Genomic DNA, 21,873 nt, shown 5'->3' with positions numbered 1-21,873 from the left:
GATCTGCTGTTTTTACATTTAATGTGCATCAAAATTAAAGTTTTTACTTCCTTTTCACTGAGAGTTTTAATGATTTACTAAAAGCTTTTTTTTATTATTTCAGACCTAGTTAAAGAGTATGAGAGGAGTAAAGAGGAGGAACATCATGTCAAAATTGAAGACAAAACTCATTTAGAGACTGATGATATTTTAAAAATGAGAGACAAGCGTTGTTTTACCTGCAATCAGTGTGGGAAGAGTTTGGCAAACAAAAGCAAACTAAAGATCCACATGAGGGTCCACAATAGGGAGAAACTATTCACATGCACTCAGTGTGGGAAGAATTTCAACCAATCATCACACCTTAATCAACACATGAGGATTCACACTGGAGAGAAACCATTCACATGCACCCAGTGTGGGAAGAGTTTCAGCAACTCAGCAAACCTTAATCAACACATGAGGATTCACACTGGAGAGAAACCATTCACATGCACTCAGTGTGGGAAGAGTTTCAGCCAATCATCATACCTTAATATACACATGAGGATCCACACTGGAGAGAAACCATTCACATGCCCTCAGTGTGGGAAGAGTTTCAGCCAATCACAATACCTTAATCAGCACATGAGGATCCACACTGGAGAGAAACCATTCACATGCAGTCAGTGTGGGAAGAGTTTCAGCCAATCATCATCCCTTAATCTACACATGAGGATACACACTGGAGAGAAACCATTCACATGTACTCAGTGTGGTAAGAGTTTCAACAAATCATCAATCCTTAATATACACATGAGGAACCACACTGGAGAGAAACCATTCACATGCCTTCAGTGTGGGAAGAGTTTTAGCCAATCAACATCCCTTAATCAACACATGAGGATCCACACTGGGGAGAAACTATTCACATGCACCCAGTGTGGGAAGAGTTTCAGCAACTCAGCAAACCTTAATCAACACATGAGGATTCACACTGGAGAGAAACCATTCACATGCAGTCAGTGTGGGAAGAGTTTCAGCCAATCATCATACCTTAATATACACATGAGGATCCACACTGGAGAGAAACCATTCACATGCCCTCAGTGTGGGAAGAGTTTCAGCCAATCACCGTACCTTAATCATCACATGAGGATCCACACTGGAGAGAAACCATTCACATGCAGTCAGTGTGGGAAGAGTTTCAGCCAATCATCATCCCTTAATCTACACATGAGGATCCACACTGGAGAGAAACCATTCACATGTACTCAGTGTGGGAAGAGTTTCAGCCAATCATCAAACCTTAATATACACATGAGGAATCACAGTGGAGAGAAACCATTCACATGCACTCAGTGTGAGAAGAGTTTTAGCCAATCAACATCCCTTAATCGACACATGATGATCCACACTGGAGAGAAAGAGTTTATGTGCTTGAAGTGTGAGAAGACTTTTATTACAGCTGCAGAATTGAAACGCCACCAGAGGGTTCACACTGGAGAAAAACCGTACAAGTGTTCACAGTGCAGTAAGAGGTTTGCTCGCTCAGGAACCCTGAAAACACATGAGAGAATTCACACTGGAGAGAAACTGTAGACATGATCAGTGTGTACAAAGTTTCACTTAATCAGGGCAGCTTAAGAAACACATGGGATGGTTTCTGGTAAGGCGCCGACACATGTAGCAGCATAGAAAGAGCGCTTCCATACACACTGGTATTAATCCTCCTTTTTACATCATATATAATAACCTAAACCATATTTAAATGACATAGAGGAGGGACAAAAACAAAAAGGCTAGGACAAAACAACCAGTTAATCCTGAAAAAAATGAGAAATCAACAGATGAAAAATCCAAGACGGACGGGATAGCTGATAGCCTGTCACCTATCATTGCAGCAATATTTACAGACATCAAAGCTTTCCAGAAGAATATTAAATCTGATTTAACCGCCTTCCAAGATTCTCTCGCAAAAGATGTGAAAATGGAATTAAGTAACTGTAAACAAGAAGTCAATCAACAACTGGATGACCTTATCACGGACCTAAATGCAACGACAGAAAAGGTCAACGAAGTGGAGCAGCGAGTTGGAGAATTTTGGAGGAGAACATTGCAGAGATGAAAGAAATGCTCAATCAATCCATTCAAGTACAAGAAAATTTAAAAGAGAAACTGTGAGATATAGAAAAACGCTCCCGTAGAAATAATAATCAGATTTTTGGAATCCCGGAAGAAAGCATTCTGAATGAAAAGGGAATTAAGTTCTAAACACCACCGCCGGCAAGACTTAAAATCTTTTTGGAAAACAAAGGACCTGGTCCTCCGCTTTGCATGGAGAAAAAAAGTAATACACTGAAATAAAAAAAGAATTTTCTTTGACCAAGACTACCCACCTGAGATCCAACAGAAAAGACGGGCTTTTGCTCCGATAAGAAAAATTCTGAATGAAAAGGGGATTAAGTTCCAAACACCGAATCTTTCTGGAAAACAGGGCAGTCATGTACAATTTGATGACGGAGGCATCAAGAGAAAGTCTGAAAGAAAAAGGACTGATAAACAGCGAAGAAGAAACTATTATAGGAATCCCTGGGAAAGAGAAACAAAGACCTTGGCAAAAGGTTGGAGTGACATGGAAGAAAAGTAAGGAAAAACATCAAACGAAGATCCGAGAAAAACTATGTGAATTTCAAAGGGACAACACTAGCTTTGTTTGGAAGAAGGGTAAAACCTGACAGATCCTAACAAAGAACTCTGAGAGACTGGTAAAACTTCTTGACTTGATTCACCGATAATGGACCAAGGTTATAATAGTTTTGGATTTTTCATTAGTTTTAGTTTCTATTTCGTTTTGACATTTTATTTTCAAATTCAGTTAGTTTTAATTAGTTTTAGAGGCAGATTTCTTAGTTTTTATTAGTTTCTATATTTAAAAATGTCTTTTTATTAGTTTCAGTATTAGTTTCAGTTTTTTTAAATGAGGATATTTGTTAGATGCAAAATTCTAAATCAACAATATAAATATTGTATAATAAAAACTCAACCACACATTTTTTGAAACATGTATTCAAAGAATATGAACACTATCATCCACCACAACCATCTACCCATCCTCAAGTTAGACACCCAGTAGTGATGGACAGGGCCGGATAAAACTATGGGCATTATGGGCACAGGCCCAGGGGCCCGTCTGCACTTAGATTTTGCCTACTTTTCATCACCAGAAAGACAAGTGGGAATTATTGATAAGTGTGTGTATTATGGAGGACTCCGACTCCTAGAACTGGATTGGAGAGGTGTTATCCAAATCATGTGCAGTATAAGTTTGTAGAAGTTATACATTAAAATACCCTAAATATATATTTTAATACTGCTTCAGTGAACTTGAACAAGTACATTAAAATCCATTAATTTCCCCTAGTTGTATTAGTATTTTTTTCTTTCAAATTAAATGCTTTAAAAATAAGTTAAATCTTTGTAGAATAGAAATATATGTACTGTATATCAATTATTTAAAAAAATGTGGGCAATACATTATAGATAATTTTTTTATCAAATATTATATTAATCTTATTTTTTAATTCAACTATAGGGTGCGGCTATAGTGAGCCTTCAAGACATTGTGCCCAATGGGCTCTGAATTATTAATCCAGGCCTGCTGATGGGTAATTCAGATTTTTAACGTGGATGTTAGGACTCAACATTATGTAGTCAGCAATAGTAATTTAAGTCAATTAAAATGATCAGAAAAGTCTTACAGTAAAGTTTTGCAAACCAACTGAATCATGATTCACTCATTTAAATTCCATTATGATTGTCTGCTATGAAATAAACTTGCGTTTTTTCACCAGATCCTCTCATTTAAGCCCTTAGTTTACCCGTGCTTCAGTTCTTCCAGTTCAGTTCAGTGGTTCAGTTCAGTCACACAGCAGGCTGAGGGCTGTACTGTTTTTGTTTGGTTCACTGAATCACGCATGCGCAGTATTAACGGTTCACCGCTTCTCAATGTAAAGTTGCTGTTCTAATAACTGAATGAGAGTATATATTGGCTTATTTAGAGTCAGAGGGGTATTAGACTTGTTATAAAGTAAGTAGTTGGTGGATAAGTTCTTACTGGAGACGCGAATCGTTTCAAATGATTTAGTTCGATTTAGTGAACTAGTTCAACTGGTTCAGTTAGAAGATCCGGTTAAAAAGATTTGTTCGCGATCGCGATACAGAAATAAAACCCATTATTGGGCATAAACGTGTTAAAGTAATACTTTTAAGTATCTTTATTTAATGCTGTCGCCGTGATGCTGTCATGTCCACTCATTGCTTTTGTCGCGGGAGCAACAGCGAGGATGACTGGAGGAGAGCCGGCTCGATCTGGCCAATGGCAGCAGGAGACACTGAGGTGCGGAAGGATCAAACACAAACACCTGCAGCGCGGAATATATTTACTTCTAAAAGGCTTACAGTAAGATTATGTATTAAATACATTTACAAACACGAAAACGAGGTTTTTGCTATCATTTTAGTTTGTTTCAGTTAGTTTTGTATCTACACAACACAGTTTCAGTTAGTTCTAGTTTTTAAAAGAACTAGTTTTTAATTTTATTACAGTTAACGACAATTATTTTACATTTTAGTATTAATTTTTCGTTTTCGTTAACTATAATAACCTTGTAATGGACATTTAAATAGTTTAAAGGAAGAATGGTATTTAAACAGTCTGACCAACGACACAAGATGAACAAATAAAGCACACCAAGACTCAAGCCATTGAGTAACATACTGGTAGGAAGACATAAAAGGATTCGAATTTATACACTTAAAATCCCTTGCTATAATTAGTATAAATATTAATTTGAAAACCTAGCCAGAAATACAAGAATATTCCCAGACATGGGAGCTGAATATATTCGTTAACATTTTTTGTGCAATAGGCACAGCAAGGAGAGGCCCTTTAGAGAAGGAAGACTTTCCCCTCACGTTAAGAAGTTATTTAAGACTTTAAGGGTTGAAGACCGTTTTCGTTATTTTTTGTATGTGTTCAAGATTTTCTTGTTTGTGTTTTTCATGTTCCGGTCACAGTGATCTTCGCAATAACATCTGATTATAGTATATGCAAAAACAGAAATATAGAGTAATTACTTTCAATATTAATGGGTTACTAAATCCGATTAAAAGAAGCAAACTCAAGGCTAAAATAAAAAGAGAAAAGCAACAGATAATCTTCTGGCAAGAGAAACATCTTTCTGATACAGAACATAAGAAATTGGAAAAAAAATGGGATTTAAGGTTTTCTTTTTATTTTATTATCTTTCTCATATAATAATGGTTGTAAATAAGGAGTAATGACATTAATCTTAAATAAAATCTAATTTCAGTTAATTTCTGAAATTACTGATAAAAAAGGATGAAGGAACTATCGACCAAAAAGTTGCGTTAGTTAATATATTTAGACCTCCTGAAAAAGACAAAGCATTTCTCAAAAAAAAAAAAAAAAAGTATTATAGCTAAGGAGGTGTCAGGTATGTTGATCTGTGGGGGAGACTGGAATGTACAACTTCAGCCTAAATTGGACTCGTCCTCTAATAAGCAAATTAGTCAGAAAACTAAACAAATAAAATATCTGATGAAAGAATTAGGCTTAATAGATGTTTGGAGAGACATTTACCCTCTTAAAAAATAATGTACTTTCTTTTCTACCGCCCACATGTATCATTCTAGAATTTCTCTTTATACTTTAGGTCTGATCAACATAAAATAAAAGACTTTAAAATAGGAACAAAGGACATCTCAGACCAAGCAGGAGCTTATTTAACAGTGTACCTGGACAATAAACCCAAAAAGACATTTTGGCGATTTAACCCTTATCATTTGAATGATTTAACATGTGTAGAATATGTTAAAAAAGAACTATTAGAATATTTAAAACAATGATAATGGAGAGGGGTCACCTAGTATCCTATAGGACGCAGCTAAAGCTGTTATGCGAGGTAAACTTATAATGTGGGGATCAAGGAAAATAAACTGAATTACATGAATAATCTAAATATACAACTTAAAGAATTAGTTACTAAATATGTAATGTAATGTAATGTGTATTTATATAGCGCATTTATTGTGTATGGCCACACACCCAAAGCGCTTCACAATCATGAGGGGGGTCTCTCCACACCACCACCAGTGTGCAGCATCCACTTGGATGATGCGACGGCAGCCACAGGACAACGGCGCCAGTGAGCTCACCACACACCAGCTATTGGTGGAGTGGAGAGACAGTGATAGAGCCAATTTGGTGGAAGGGGATGATTGGGAAGCCATGATTCAATGACTGTAAAAAAATATGGACGACGCGACAGCCCCTTTTCCCATTGAACGCCTTGAGGGCAAAACGCCTGTTTGACGGGCACAAATTGTCGCAAAAGACTGCTGAAATTGGAGCCTGGACATGCACAGAAGGACTGTCTGATGCTGCGTTCACACCAGACGCGGAACACGCGTCAAACGAGAGTGATTTACATGTTAAGTCAATGCATACGCGTGAATACACATCCTGCGGCCCGATACGCGTGAATGTCACGGCGCGAATGATGAGAATTGCATGGCGCGAATGGCGTGGCACAAATTGAGTGTTTTGCGCTTTTGACGTGAATCACTCGAGTTCGAAAATCTGAACTTCAGCGGGCATTCGCGCCGCGTTAACCAATCAGGAGCTTGCTCTTGTGGGGGCGTGATTGTGACGTATCACCTGTTGTCGGTGTCCCAGGGGAAATCCCCCAGCAGACATTGACAAGAAGTTCATCAAACTGGGCTGGGCTCAGTCAGAAGCACCGCTGAAAACTTCCATCAGCCAGGTTCAGTTTCTGGAGGAGTCTATGAGCTTAAAGAGCTGGATGCACCTCTGAAAGGATGTAGTGGACTCAGACACAGCACTAAACGTATTGATGCTGTTTATCATCCTTCATTAAGCACATAAACACTGTTATTTTCTTCATAAAATCCATGTTAGCCCTTTAGCTATGAAGCTAGAGTCACGGGGCAGACAGAAGCCCTGCCCTTCACACGAATCTGTGTCTGTTCTGAAGTGAATTTGACACGCGAATGAAGCGAGTAACCTCAAATGTTCACGCGGCTATTTACGCGCGATTTATCCACACGTTCCGTGTCTGGTGTGAACACAGCATGATGGAGCCAGAGGAGGAGCCGCGAAAATGAGCGGAATCGAGCTTCCAACCAAACGCTTTATGTAAAATCAACCACGCCCCCCGAACTGCTCATTTGACTGCAGGTAACTGCACTATAACAGTCATTTGACTGCCGGTAACTGCACTATAACAGTCATTTGACTGCCGGTAACTGCACTATAACAAAGGCTAGCTGATGTAAATAGAAGCACTTACATTTAAAAACACAGAATAATATGAGGTTTAAAAACGCTGTAATGTAAGCTGTTAAGCTTTAATAAAAGCAATACATGCTGGACTGCAGAAATAAACGATCTTTTATACACTAGCTTGAACATGAGCACAAATAATATATTCTCTTATAACAGGGTTGTTGGTATTTGTTATCTTCATAAGGGTGGAAATAACACTTGTAAAATATGAACAATAACATATAAACAACACGTACATTTTAAAAAAGGTTTTTTATTTTTGATTAGCCATCAACAGAACCCAAAATATAGCCTACACACCAATTTACCAGGCGGGAACAATCGTGCGTTTAGAAGATAAATACAGAAGATTACTAAATATCAACAGGATATTTACACATTCCAACCCTGCAATTTGTGCAAAAAAACTGTGCAGTATTAATACAATGTCCATCTGCTGCAACATCACTAATATATTGTTTATTGATTTTCGCTTGAATTGTTTATTTATTTATTGTTTATTTATTTTTTGTCTACGTTTTCATTTGGTTTATTCGATGCCTTCATTTTATCTGGCAACGAGGAATTTACTTTCATTTTAATGTTTAGTTTGAGTTTTCAAATAAAACGCCAACAGTAAATGATGTAAATAAATACTATCTAACATTTACAGCTCTATTAGGTTATATAAGATTCGATTTCAATAATGTTTTATAACAGCAAATTCAGTAGATTACTTAATAACATGCCGAAACTTAAAATGCAGAGACGTCCTGTAAAGCAAGTTCAAATAACCTTACAGGAGATCAACGTGGAGATTATTATTTTAGACACATAAAATTAATGCTAACGATCACCTGTATTTTCCCCATACTTAAATTAGTTTATTTTATTGTGCAGTTTTATTGTGATTTTTTTATTTCTTAATTCTTGTGCACTACAAAATGTATTCAATTTTATTATTATTTAATACTTGTGCAATCAATTCAGGTTTATTGTTATTTATTTTGTCCTTTATTTGAATACTTGCGATGTATGCTGTTTGCATTTTTATTCAAAGGTTAAACTCAGTGATACACTTTGCGTTCACATAGTAGCATGCGTTTGCTGTCATATCAACACAAATGGATGTAATAACGTTAACAAATGTGAGGGTTTTATATAATGAAGATTCAATCGCGCCAGCTCCGGGCCGCAGCGCATAACCTACTCGCGGCGTCGCGGGGTGTTTCCGGCTCGCATGTGGCAGCGCCAGCTCGCTCGGCCGCTGCATCTGGTTCGATTGACTCGGGCTGGAATCGGGCATTGAGTCCAGGTATCCGGAGTAGGTCCAGCAGAGGTAGGCAGTCTGAGGGGTAAGTCTCCGGCAGGCGAGAATCTAGCCGGAACTGGCCCGAGTGTATTTTGCTATCTGGGTGGCTAGGCGTGTATCAGCAAACTAATAAAGCCCGAAAAAAAGCCCTGACCATAGCTAATAAACAGTGTTCCACCAGAATCATGTATGCCAGAAACTATAGTTTACTGCTGAACTCATTTTGTCATGGTAAAATAACACAGAAATCGAATAATAACACTTCAGTCTCCTGCCGAAGCTCAGACGCGCTGCTTTGAGAAACTGTCAATCACAGCTGTCAATTACGATGACACGCCCAGCATTAAATTACTGCTAAAAACAAACTGTTTACAAAAATGAGGATCTGCACCTATTTCAGCACAATAATCAGTGCCTTAATCGACCAGAACCATCTTTCGGGACATTTTATTGCAAGTGTAATTAATTTTTTTATTTGAGCTCAAGTCTCCTTCATTAACACGGAGGAGGTGGGCTTTATGACTTGTACTGCAGCCAGCCCCCAGGGGCAATCTAACGGCCGAGACCTTCACTCAAACGCAGGCTTGCGGCACACTTGATGGAAGTCTATGGAGAGAAAAGTCTAGTGTGACCACGGCTTAAGTGCAAGTGAATGGTTTCTCTCCAGTGTGGTGCATCATGTGTAAATTAAGGGATGTTGATTCGCTGCAACTCTTCCCACACTGAGTGCACGTGAATGGTTACTCCCCAGTGTGGATCCTTATGTGTTTATTAATGGATGATGTTTGGCAGAAACTCTTCCCACACTGAGTGCATGTGAATGGTTACTTTCCAGTGTGGATCCTCATGTGTTTATTAAGGTGTGATGAGCGGTTAAAACTTTTCCCACACAGTGTACATGTGAATGGCTTCTCTCCAGTGTGGATTCTTGTGTGTCTATTAAGGTGTGATGACTGACTGAAACTCTTCCCACACTGAGTGCATGTGAATGGTTTCTTTCCAGTGTGGATCATCATGTGTTTATTAAAGGATGATGATTGGTGGAAACTTTTCCCACACTGAGTGCATGTGAATGGTTTCTCTCCAGTGTGGATCATCATGTGGTGATTAAGGTGTGATGAGCATTTAAAACTCCTCCCACACTGAGTGCATGTGAACGGTCTCTCTCCAGTGTGGATCCTAGTGTGTTGATTAAGGGATGATGATTGGCGAAAACTCTTTTCACACTGAGTGCATGTGAATGGTTTCTCTCCAGTGTGGATCCTAGTGTGTTTATTAAAGGATGATGATTGGCGAAAACTCTTTCCACACTGAGTGCATGTGAATGGTTTCTCTCCAGTGTGGATCATCATGTGAATCTTAAGTTTGCTTTTGCTTGCCAAACTCTTTCCACACTGAGGGCAGGTGTAGGTGAAACGATTCTTGTCTCTCCTTTTCAAAATAACATCAGTCTGTAAATTAGTTTTTTCTTCAATTTTGACATGATGTTCCTCCTCTTTACTCCCCTCATTCTCTTTAATTAGGTCTGGAAAAACAAACATTAAGTCTTAAAAACTCATCAAAAGCTGAAAAGTGAAAAGACACTGGAAACATTGGCTACACACTGTAATTTTGAAGCACATTGAATGTAAAATAAATCAGATCATTTTATGTTTGGTCCATCAACCTGTACACATTTAGCAGATTCAATTAATCTTTATTTATCTAGTGCTTTTACAATGTATATTGTGTCAAAGACACTTAACATAGAAGTTATAGTAAATTGAAACCGTGTCAGTCCAGTTTTCAGAGTTCCTTACATAATTGATCATAAAAGTCATTTTGGTCATATTGATAAGACAGATTTAAAAGATGTAAATGGCCTATATTTATTTGTATATATTCATAATAAGAATTTTTTTTCTAAAATTTGTAAAGCAGACAGGAAATACTTGTTCATTCTGTACCTGACTGGTGAATGGATCAGAAAAAAAAAGTTCTGAGGTAAAAGCTAAACAAACAGCTGAATATTTGCCTCCTCACATACATGAGACATACCTGTCCTGAGAATGTGCAGCGTTCTGAGAATGAGAGTGCTGTTGGGTCTTTATCATCAATTCTGGGGTGATTTTGAGGCTTAGTTTGGCCAAAACCTTCTCTGTTTCAGCAAATGAACTGATATTTGGGAACATCTTATTTTGACTCAATACACTGGGCAAATTTACTCCCTTTTTGTTATATTCATGTCTGTTTTTTCTCCATTGGCCTCTATTATAAAAATATTGTTTTAATTGCAAAGCCATGACAGCTTATAATCATGCTTTTATGATAGTTGGTATTTCCTGTGAAGACAGTGTGGTAATTTAAATTTATATTTAAAAGTAATGCAAAGTGTCAGATTCACAGCACGGCTGTGTAACTTGTTTTCTCTTTTCGGTCAACTGGTTAGGCAGTTTCTGTCTCCAGAACATGAAGAGACCAGGACTGAAAAAGCAGTTTAACACTTCATTTGCATCTGACCCAACCTACATGCTGTAAAATGTATAAATGTAGTGTTTGCTGTGCAGTTTAGAGTTTACTTTCGATGATGCCACAACCATGCTGTGTTCTTATTAAAAGTATTCTGCTTTGAAGACAACCGAAAGTACCCCCCAGCTTTTTGGGCTCTTAGAAGTTTACAACAACAATCAACATTGTTTAATTGGTCTTCACCCATGGGACGGCAACAAGGAAATTAGTGAGAGTATAAAGGAAGAGGAGGAGAGTTGAAGAGGGTAGCATTATGTGGTGTGCTTGAGAAAAAAAAGTTGACTGAACGGTTGCAGTGTGAAATGTGTAGAGCAGGGGTGGCCGGCCGGTCAGAATCGGCAGGCTAGCGCAGAAGCTCAATTTAATATACTGGGGTAAAATAAATGCTCATATTATAAAGACATGGCAGGGAAAAACGTAATGTAATGCAGTGCTTTTTGTACAATCTGAGACCCACTTTATATCAGATATCACTCGGGCAGTGGAGATTGCTGATTTCTAAAGAAAACAGACCTTAAACGTGCAGATTTTTGCATTGGCATACAGTTCACCGGAAGCACTTAACCCAGGTTACTGGCAAATTAGAAGCCCAATTAGCATGCTTAGGCATATACCCTATTATTGCACAGCCAATTTACACAAACTGACTATAGAAACACTATTCTGGTTTTCCAACATCTGTAATGATGAGGGCCCACTTTGGTTACTGATGGAACAGCACACGTCTAATCCAGTGTCAATACGCTCACTACTTTGTGCTTTCATTCCAGTTTGTGGTGTTTGTTCACCAAAGATAAGAATTAATGAAAGAAAAGAGAAAGTGTATTATTTTGTTCATATTGCTGAATGCTACTGTTGTTGTAATTCAGCTGTAATTGTATACAGGGGGCGCTGCTGGGTTATAGGAGGTGCAGATAGTGAAGTGTGAGATAGTGGAGTGTGAGACAGTATCATGCTGCTGTAAAACCACTAAAGAATAATAAATCCTTTTTGCTTTGTTTAAAACGTTCTAGTGCCATGTTTCAGTAAAGATCCAACGTATTTCCACTACCGGACACAACACAGTTAGTAAACAATATTCTACAAATAACCCAGTTATTAATGGATCACTCAGAATATGGTCACAATTCAGACCTCACTTTAATAATAAACAAGCATTGCCTTCTGCTCCCATTTTGTTAAATCCTTTATTCTCTTCCTCTCTTATAGATTCAGCATTCCAATTATGCTTTAGGAAGGGAGTTATCTGTGTTAAGGACCTGTTTAAAGATGGCATATTTATCTCATTTCAACAGTTAACAGACATTGAGATTCCCCAGTCAAATATTTTAGGTACCGTCAGGTCCGTAGTTTCATTAAAAAACACTTCTCTCCTTCACCGAACCAACCAGAAGCATGCTGGATAGATGATTTGGTAAATATAAACCCATATCAAAGGGGTATGATGTCCATGTTATATGAAGTGGTCTAAAGAACTGCCTCCCCTCCCCTAAATTGTATAAAGCAAAAATGGGAAGATGAACTGGGACTAGAAATATCAGATACAGCCTGGCAATATGCCATAGCACTGGTCCACTCATCTTCTGTATGTATTAGACATGGTCTTCTTCAGTTTAAGGTGCTTCATATGCTTCCCCTATCTAGGAGCAAGCTGGCAAAAATGTATCCAGGGTCAGATTCATCTTGCCCCAGATGTGGTTTAAAGCCAGCAGATCTGAGTCATATGTTCTGGGGATGCCCTAGAATACAATAATGTTTTGGACCAATATTTTTAGATTATTTTCATCTATATATAATAAAGATATGGATCCTAATACTTTGACCTCACTTTTTGGTACAGTGCCCGATAAAATGTACCTGTCAGCCTTATCACAGAAATCCCTGCCTATTCTTCTTTATTGGCCAGATGCCTGATTCTTCTCAGGTGGAAAAAAAACAAACCTGCCATCCCACAAACATGCACAGCAAATTCATTGGTGTTAAATTTCAAGTGTTGTGGTCATTCAGAGTAAAGTGTTAAAATTCTAGAGTTAGATAAAGGCAAAATAACCCTCTCGGCGTTAGAAGCTGATTTGCCTCCTTGTCACACAGAGTAACATGTATCTACCTTTGAAGAAAACCCTTGTATTAGAGAAACTAATCAGAGTGTCTGAAATCTCGCGACACCCTCATTCACCTGGCCCTTAAATTAGTCAATTAGTTTAGTCCACTAGACAGAGGGAATGACCACAAATAAGTGAATTCAGACAGCTGCTGTTGAACACCTGCTGTTAACAAGCACAATCACTGAAGGAATAAGAAATTGAAGGAAGAAATAAAACTACAGACAATAAAACAGACAATAAAACTACAGCCTCACACCAAACCAACTGAATTAAAACAGAGGATTAAACAACTCCATTAAATAATAGCATAAGCAGCTTCACTGATTACAGTTTGACTTCATTTCTGTAAGAATATTTGACAATGAACAGAGGTTTATATTTTTTTTATTAAAAATATTTCATTTGACCTCACCATCATAGAGATCAGAGGCTGCTTATTTGAGCTCTTGAAGCTTTACTCTTATATCCAAATGTTTCTCTGACTGCTAAAGCTGTGTTTCTAAAACCCATTAGCTATAGCAAGAAAGATCAAGAGAAACTATACTGTTTATGCTTAATTGTTATAGATTCAATTTCAGGTGTTTATTAAGTTGATTCATAAAGATATTCAAATATAGTTGTATTTAAACTGCACGGGACAATACTACTGGCAGTTTGCTGCTCTTCATAGAAAGTTCAACAAATAATTAGGATGCAATTAATAATTAGACTGTCATGCACTAAACATTCAAGCTCCAGCTGTTCATTATGACACACTGGCATCAAGAATCAGGATATGAACCTCAACCGTGGTTGCTAAAAAAAAAAAGCTGCATAGTTCATGCCGCAATGGATGCTGGGTGCCTGCATAGTAAAAAGCTCCCAGCATGCATTGCAGCATGAATAAATTATGCAGCTTTATGTTCTTACAATCTCTTTCTTTTCCTGTATTTTGTGTTGTTTTTGGGAGGTGATATTTCAGTAGAGTGTTTTTTTTACTTGATTTTTATTTTTTTGTTTGTCACCATTATTGAGATTCAAAGACTAATTGTTGATGTCTGTGTGTTTTTAAGTTCTGCCATAGATCAAACATTCTCATTGTAAATATTGGTTTTATTTTATATTACTGGAGTTTCAGTGGTTTCATTTATGTATATTATTTATTTCTCACACATAACTATGATACTGAATTTAAAAACAAGCTTGAATGTATGGCCGTGTTATCATATCTGACACTTTAATTTTCTTTTGGCTTTTCATGCTACATGTTTAAGTAGTGTGATTAACACTAACTAAAGCAGCCAAGATTTAAGACATTTAAGGCAAGCAGTTGAAGAGCCTGGCTAAAGCAGACTCTGTCCTCCATCATGGTGACTTCAAATGAACAACAGAAATTTCATTAAGAGCTTTTGTTCACATGACAGAAATCAAGTCAAAGGTCAGTAATAGGTGAAGCTCCATGATAAGTTGTTTAATTTGATGAGTTTTTTTTAAAGATGTTGAAAAATAACATTTTTTATTGTGCAATTTGTTTTATTTTTATTGATTATTATTTTATTTAGAGTTTTTTTTTTCTCAGTTGATTTCATCTTTGGTTTTAGCTTGTGTTTTTCTGTCCTTCAGTGATTCTGCTTGTTAACAGTTGTTCATCAATAATTCTCAATCCTCCTTTAATTAGACACTTAATTGTCTCATTAACTTCATCACTGTCTGAGTGTTCAGCCCTCTGTAGTGAGGACACTAGTGAGGATTTTGCTCTGGAATTTAAGGCTTACGTGTGTTCGAATGAAAAATACAGACTATGGGATGTATTTTTAACAGAAATATTCTGGAAACTGAATTTACAAATGTAAAATGTTGAAAACAGCAGATTACTGGCAACCACTGCTGCCAGTATTTTGACATACATTTAACAGATATTTTACACAATAAGAGTTTGCTAATTAACACTCTGGGTGTTAAAAATTTTAACACTTTCAAAAATGTTATTTTAACACTTATAGTGGTTCCCATATAAACACTGAGGGAGTGTTAATTTTAACTCTAAGGTTGTTAAATCTACCAAATCTAAAATTTGCAGTGTGAGATCGATAAAAAATACAGACTGTTGAATGTGCTTTTAACAGAAATATTCTGTAAACTGAATTTATGAATGTGAAAAACAGCAGATTACTGGTAACCACAGCTGCTGGTATTTTTCCGTAAAATCTAAAAATGAAAAAAAAGAAAGAAAAACAGCAAAACGGTTTTTGTGTCACCATTGTGGAGGATAATAGCGTCTCTGTTCAAGTCCAAGATGAACTGAGAAAATTTGATGTTATGCTGCATCTTCTTTTGTTTAAAGGTAACTGTGTAGTTACTAATGCAGTCAAAATCTGTTCGCTAATTGCAATCACACATAAACACATTATTGCATCTAAAGACTGTACATTTTTGTGCAGTAAGCTATGATTTTGTAAACTGAACATTGTATTAGTTCATGAAATATGGTTATTTTTTGTAAATTTATACAGTTATATAAAACTTCCATGTTTTTCACAAAAAGGTTCTGGCAACCACAGCTGCTGGTATTTTTTCGGAAATGTAACAGATATTTTACACAATAAGAGTTTGCTAATTAACACTCTCTTGGTGTTGGCAATGTTAACACTTTCAAAAGTGTTATTTTTAACACTTATAGTGGTTCCCATATAAACTCTGAGGGAGTGTTAATTTTAACTCCAAGGTAGTTAAATCTACTATCTAAAATTTGCTGTGTGGGATATTACAATTTTCACATCTTTAACTCAAGGACCTTAAGTACACCATCTGAGGCTCTGTTAAAAAGTTTTATGAGGTTTGGCAGCCTTTCCTATCCCACATTGAACACTCAGGGGTTATTATATCCTACGTATGAGTTTATCCCTAATTTTTTTTTAATTTGTTTTATCTGTTTTATTTATTTATTTGACTTATTTGACTTTTTTTATTTTTCTCTTTCTCCCTTTTTCTTTATGTGGTGTGAGTATTTCTGTATCTTTGTACCATGTTAATTTTTTGGTCAATACGTGTGTTGTGGAAAAATTTAAGACTTTTAAAAAACAAAATAAAAATATTTGAATAATAAGAATGTAAGCAGTGCTAAAAATAGTTTTTAGAAGAGTAATAATCCCATGAATCTAGTTACAGTACATGTCCCTGTCGAAGGACTGTGAATTTAAGCTCACTAAAGAACAACAATCTTTACTTTTTCTGCAACCCATATTTCTGCATACACTATTAACCTCAGCTTTAAAATCTCTTCTCCTTAATTGCTTCTAAATCATAAACTAAACACAATCTTTTATTTGTTGCTTTCTTGTAAAATTTTATTCAAATTAAATTAGTCACATCTATGTTTATAACTCAATTAAAATTTAGCTTAAATAAAATGTCTAACATGGATTGCATATCACCTTGTCTTGGTGTTTCTCTTAATTGCTCAACAAAATAAAACCTCTTCACTACACTGGCTAATTTTATAATCCTCTGTTTAAGTATTTCATTAACAATCAATCAGTTTTTGAATTTGACACTATTTTTGATAATTCATTTTCTCAACTATTTATTACTTAGTTTGTTCAAATCATTTTTATGATTTTCTTTTGGCTACTAATTAGTTCTACGTAATTTCGGTTCAAGTAGTTGCACATACAATCTTGATATACTTTTATAAGCTGACTAAAAATCACTCAATATTCTTATTATTTCCTTTCAGCTGAATTTTGACTTCATCATTAATCCTCTTCACATGGTTACATGTGAAAGAAAATCTGTTTTCTTAAACTCTCTTTATTCTGTTTCAATTCTTTTATCAGATTAGAACTAATAATTTTTACCCAATGACGTGAGTTCAATTTTTCATGTTTCAATTTCTTCTTTACGCATAAGTATTTTTTTTCTGTTACCATTTTTTATTGTAACTCTTATTTTAATTCTAGTTTTATTGGAAAAAAAGTACCTACACTGATAAAGAGTATAAGATGTGCAAATGTTAATGATTGGTTAATTGGAAGTTAATAAGAGTGTTGGGAGTAATAAGCCTGAATATAGCAAGTGTATATTAAGTATGGCAAGTATAATCCTTAGTAAAAGAAGATATTGGAGGGACTTCAAGATGGAAGAGACGACACAACCGAAGGGGAGAACCAAGAGTGTGGAGATTATAACCGGATTCCAAAAAAGTAACAAGCCATTCTCGTAAGTGACTTTGTTCTTTGTGTGACTGAAATGTAAGCAATAGCTGTGTTTCCATCCTAAATGCAAATTAAATTTATTTGCAAAACTAGAAAATCGCATTAAAGATAAGCAAATAAAGCAGCGTTTCCATCCAATGAGTCAAAGAGAACAAAATCGTCACTTCCTAATTAACTGACGCCAAATATCAACAGTAAAAACAGAATTTACTGCGGTAGAAGAAGCTATATAAAACTTTTCTCTATTTAATAAATGACTTTTTCCTCAGAGGATGATGCCGACACACAATGAACAGGTGGTGACGTTTGAAGCCATGAGACATTTGAAAAACGTTGAGGTGGTATACCTTGAAAAGGGGTATCGTCCCATGCCTAAGCAGCATAACACTTTTAAGATCTAAAAATTAATTCTTAAAAAAAAAATCTCAAGCAAAAAGATTCCAATGGTGCCGCCTGCTGGTATATGAAGAATATGGTCAATACTGATGAACTTCACACTCAAATGTTTGCACATCATCAGCATGCTGATTTTCTTCATTTCTTAAGCAGCAAAAGATATTTTTACACTAGTTTATTGGCCAGTTGTAGTCAATGTAATGCTAAACGTTTATTGTTCCACTATAATTTTTTCGTTTTGTCTCATGTCATCCCACAACAACATCATATAGTTTAGAATACTGTACAATGTTTTATAATAATTAATTATTTTAGTCTCCATTTCATTCAGCATATTTTAAATTAGGGGAATCCACGTTTTCTGACATATTTTAAATCAGGGTTTCTGCAGGTTTCACCAAGTTTAATTTAAGATGTTTTAAGACATTTTTAAGACCATTATGAATGAAATTTTAGACTAAGGAATTTTTCAAATGCCCCAGATGAAAAAGATTTTTATTTGTCCTATCAAAAAATATTATAATTTAACACATTTAATAATAAAATAATAATGGAATAATAATATTAAATTATTTTAGAGTTTTCTTAGCAAAAGATCTTAAATATTGTGTAAAAACAAGAGAGCTCTACTTGTATCCACACACTTTTTTCCAAAATAAACTTTCTTTAAAGTAAAAAACAAATGAACAAATTTTTTTAAAAACTATAATAAACTAAATCTATGCACAACAATCTGTCCAGGTCGATGTCCTCAGCAGTAAACACATGGAGCACATTTAAACAAATGTTATTGTAAGGAAAATAATTAAAGCATTATGATAAATAGAGTTAAAATGACCTTTTTGAATAAAAAGTTTAAAGTTTTATTAAGATGGATTGTTGGTGATTGTATGGGTTTTGGCCAGATTGGGTAACAAAACATGAACAAAGAAAAATGAAGACTTTTTTTAAAAAAAGATTTAAGACCTCACAACATTTCAGTAAATTTAATACTTTTTAAGACATTTTAAGACCCTGCAGGTTTTAAATAGGGAAATGCCCTGGCAATTAGTTAATATAATTATGATGTCATTCTAACTCAGTTACTATCTGTGAGAACTAATAACAACAACTAGAAACAACTTTAAACCCATAAAAAAAGTTTATTAAAAAAAGGGGAATTGTGATTAACGTTCATTCCTGTCTTTCAATGAGTGCTTATGTGCATTTAGGAGAACTAGGCGAACACTCAGGGCTGCAAGATGGATTTAATTTAGTATTCTTATTATTAAAATATATCTGAATGAGGATCAAAATGACTGAGTTGGTCTTTGAGAATGAAAACCAACCTGTTAGTTCCTGCAGATCTTCCTGTTTGACTGTGAATGTTTCTTCAATCTTCACATCTTCACTCTCCTCTTTAATAAACGCCATCTTTATAACAGTGTGGAGATCAGTCGCTTCAGCAGGAGTTTTTCTCTGCGTTTGGACACTTTATCCTGTTTAAAATGAACAAAACAATGAACAGAAACAAACTTATCTTCAACACTTGTTTTAACAGTTTCTTTATATAAGAGTAATTAACAAAAACAAATCAGGTAAGTCTGAGCAAGAAACACTAGCCACAAATGAGCTGATTAAAACTAGTAACGTAACTACATTTCTTATATATAATGATGTATACTTCGAATAGAATGACATCATGCTATTAAATAAATTAAACATTCATTAACACTTATTACACCCATTACTGTTGCTTTATTCAGATATGTTCTTAAACGTTTTGTTTGCTTTATTTATTTTATTGTCTGCTTACAGCAACTTTTTAGCACTTTTTTGCACAAGACAAGAATTTACTCTTGTGGACAAATATAGTTTAACCTATCTTATTTAAACAATAGACCTTATTGTGAGTAAAATAGTACTTCTACTTCGTTGTATAAAGGGTTAAAATAAGATTGTCAATAGCAGGTACATCTAGCAATAAATGAACAACCTGAAATTTTAATCAGTTGGTTTACATCTGTGTAAAAGCTTCAAAACAAACCTCTTCCAGTTGAATCACAGCGCGGGAGTGGCGCAGCTTTATTATATCACACAACTACTTACTTTTTTCCCACTTACTCTTAGTGATGACTTATAGATACATTGCTTCCTTGTTTTCCACTTTATACTTTATTTGCTTACTGATTTGTATTTGTAAGACCATCACTATGTTAATTGAAAAAAAGGATTTACCCCCCACTGAATCTTTGCCTTCAGGTAGGTTGGTAAGAGGTTGCATTTTCTTTAAACGATTGCATTTCTTCATCCATAGCTTTAACCCACATTTACTTGCATTCACTGATGTTACCACCTCTTTGTATGTTTGAATGGGGAAACATCAAATTCTCCAAAATTGCCTGCCAGGTTCCAACCTATATATAGAATGACATGAATAAGTGGAGGCTTATTTGGGCTACAGTCCATTTGTCAGTGGACTGTCAAGCATTATTTATAACCAAATAAACAAACAAACAAAAAATAAATAAATAGTTGTAAAAAATCTTTTAAAAATGACTGAAGAACGTAATACAACGTTGAACAATGCATCCACGCATATTTAGATTTTACATTTTATAATTTTAGCATTCAGATATTATTTGAGTGTAAATTCAGAATGTGCAACTTACCTTTCCAGTCTTCAATAAAGAAGTGGGATAAAAAATGACCTCAGTGGGTTTTTCTTTGTAGGTTGTTGTTGGTAATAATCCCAATTGTAGTTTGTCCTCAAAAGTTGTTCTCTTTACTTAGCAAAATAAGCCAATGAAGTTTCTGTTAGGAACCCAGAATATATAGATACAACCCTGTTGAGCTACAGGATCTGGAACGTGATTGGATTAGACTCAATTGGCCCCCATTAATGCTGGTATAAAGATGCAAATGAGCAGTGGGGAGTAGTGAAGACTCAAGACACATACAGTGGGGAATGGGAAGTTCAGCAGCTTTACAAACCAGTTTTACAGAGAAATAATGATGTATTGGGAAAATAAGTTGACTTTAGCCATCTTCATTTGTTTTGTTTTATAGGACTATTGATGGAAGCTTTTTTTATTTTGGCTGCTGCATTTTGTAGTTAATGCTGATACACCTATGTTGAGGTATTTTGATTTGAAACACATTTTAATTGTTTTTTTTCAAGCTGTTTTTTTTTAAAGATGCAAATGAGCATTGAAGACTTTAACCACACTGATGTCTCAACACACACAACTACATTCACTTATATAATATTTATGTAAGTGATACTATTATACTGTGATATATCATTATTCGTTAAAAGAAACAATTTCTAATCTTCACAGTGAGGTTTTATTTGTGTTAAGTTCAGTCAATATATTAATATTAGCAATGTTTACTTTTAGCAATATTAGCAAATCCTTTACTTTCCTAAAGCACATGCAGCTCATTACTGCTTCCTGTAAACTGTCAACACACTCAACAGGTCAATTATTTCTTTCCAAAAGTGTCTATAAAATTTTATGATCAAAATTTAACTTGTTTTTGTGCCAATTTTTTTTTCTTTCCTTCGTTTTTTAGTTAAACAGAACATGTGTGAGCAGCTCATCTTTCTCGAAAGCCTCTTATTCACCTGATATGTAACAAAGATGTTTTTCCCTCTAATTATCAGTTGTGTTTGTGCATACAAATATGCATAGACATTCACAAAAGAATATATAAGATACCCTGTGACAAAACCTTTTTTAACACAGTAAAGCTACTTTAACTTTTGGCCTTAGAAGATAATTGTTTGTACATTAATCACAAATGAATGAGACACACTGTAACTTCAAACTCATTTGTGTCAGTGCTGTGAAATGTTATGTACAAGCTGCAGAAGCAATCAGGTTTGATTAAAGTGCCATATATCTGATCCAGTTCTCCAGCATCTTTTTTGCTTCAAATAAAGTCTTTTACGCTAAAATCATAATAAAATTGGTCTTTTGTTGCTAAAAATGGATTTATACTATCTGAAATATAACTAATTCTATTATATAGCTTTATATCTTAACCAGG

General features: G+C 35.3%; 2 protein-coding genes across 5 annotated transcripts in view; one reads left to right on the top strand and one right to left on the bottom strand.

Annotated features, from left to right (window-relative positions):
• LOC148681610 (uncharacterized) overlaps positions 1–21,873 on the top strand; it is a 50,150-nt gene that overhangs the window by 15,587 nt on the left and 12,690 nt on the right. Inside the window, exon 3 of the mRNA XM_088650279.1 lies at positions 104–1,278. Within this exon, the coding sequence (XP_088506405.1) occupies positions 104–1,278 (1,175 nt within the window). The remainder of the gene's footprint in view (positions 1–103; positions 1,279–21,873) is intronic.
• On the bottom strand, positions 7,477–20,627 carry LOC148681611 (uncharacterized). Of its 4 annotated transcripts, none has more exons than XM_088650746.1 (4): positions 20,493–20,627; positions 20,059–20,237; positions 19,170–19,319; positions 7,477–10,164 (listed from the first exon to the last, which is right to left on the bottom strand). In XM_088650746.1, exons 3-4 carry the CDS (start codon positions 19,252–19,254, stop codon positions 9,464–9,466), a joined length of 786 nt encoding a protein of 261 aa, XP_088506872.1. In that variant the 5' UTR covers positions 19,255–19,319; positions 20,059–20,237; positions 20,493–20,627; the 3' UTR covers positions 7,477–9,463. The 4 variants fall into 4 exon arrangements, with proteins under 4 accessions (XP_088506872.1, XP_088506874.1, XP_088506873.1 ...); XM_088650748.1 differs by having other exon boundaries at positions 20,177–20,237; XM_088650747.1 differs by lacking the exon at positions 20,059–20,237.

Source organism: Danio rerio, chromosome 4 (genome assembly GCF_052040795.2).
Source record: "Danio rerio strain M-AB ecotype USA chromosome 4, GRCz13ab, whole genome shotgun sequence".
Classification (NCBI taxonomy): domain Eukaryota; kingdom Metazoa; phylum Chordata; class Actinopteri; order Cypriniformes; family Danionidae; genus Danio; species Danio rerio.
The sequence above is the reverse complement of the archived record's forward strand: the minus strand, read 5'-3'. Positions and strand labels throughout refer to the sequence as shown.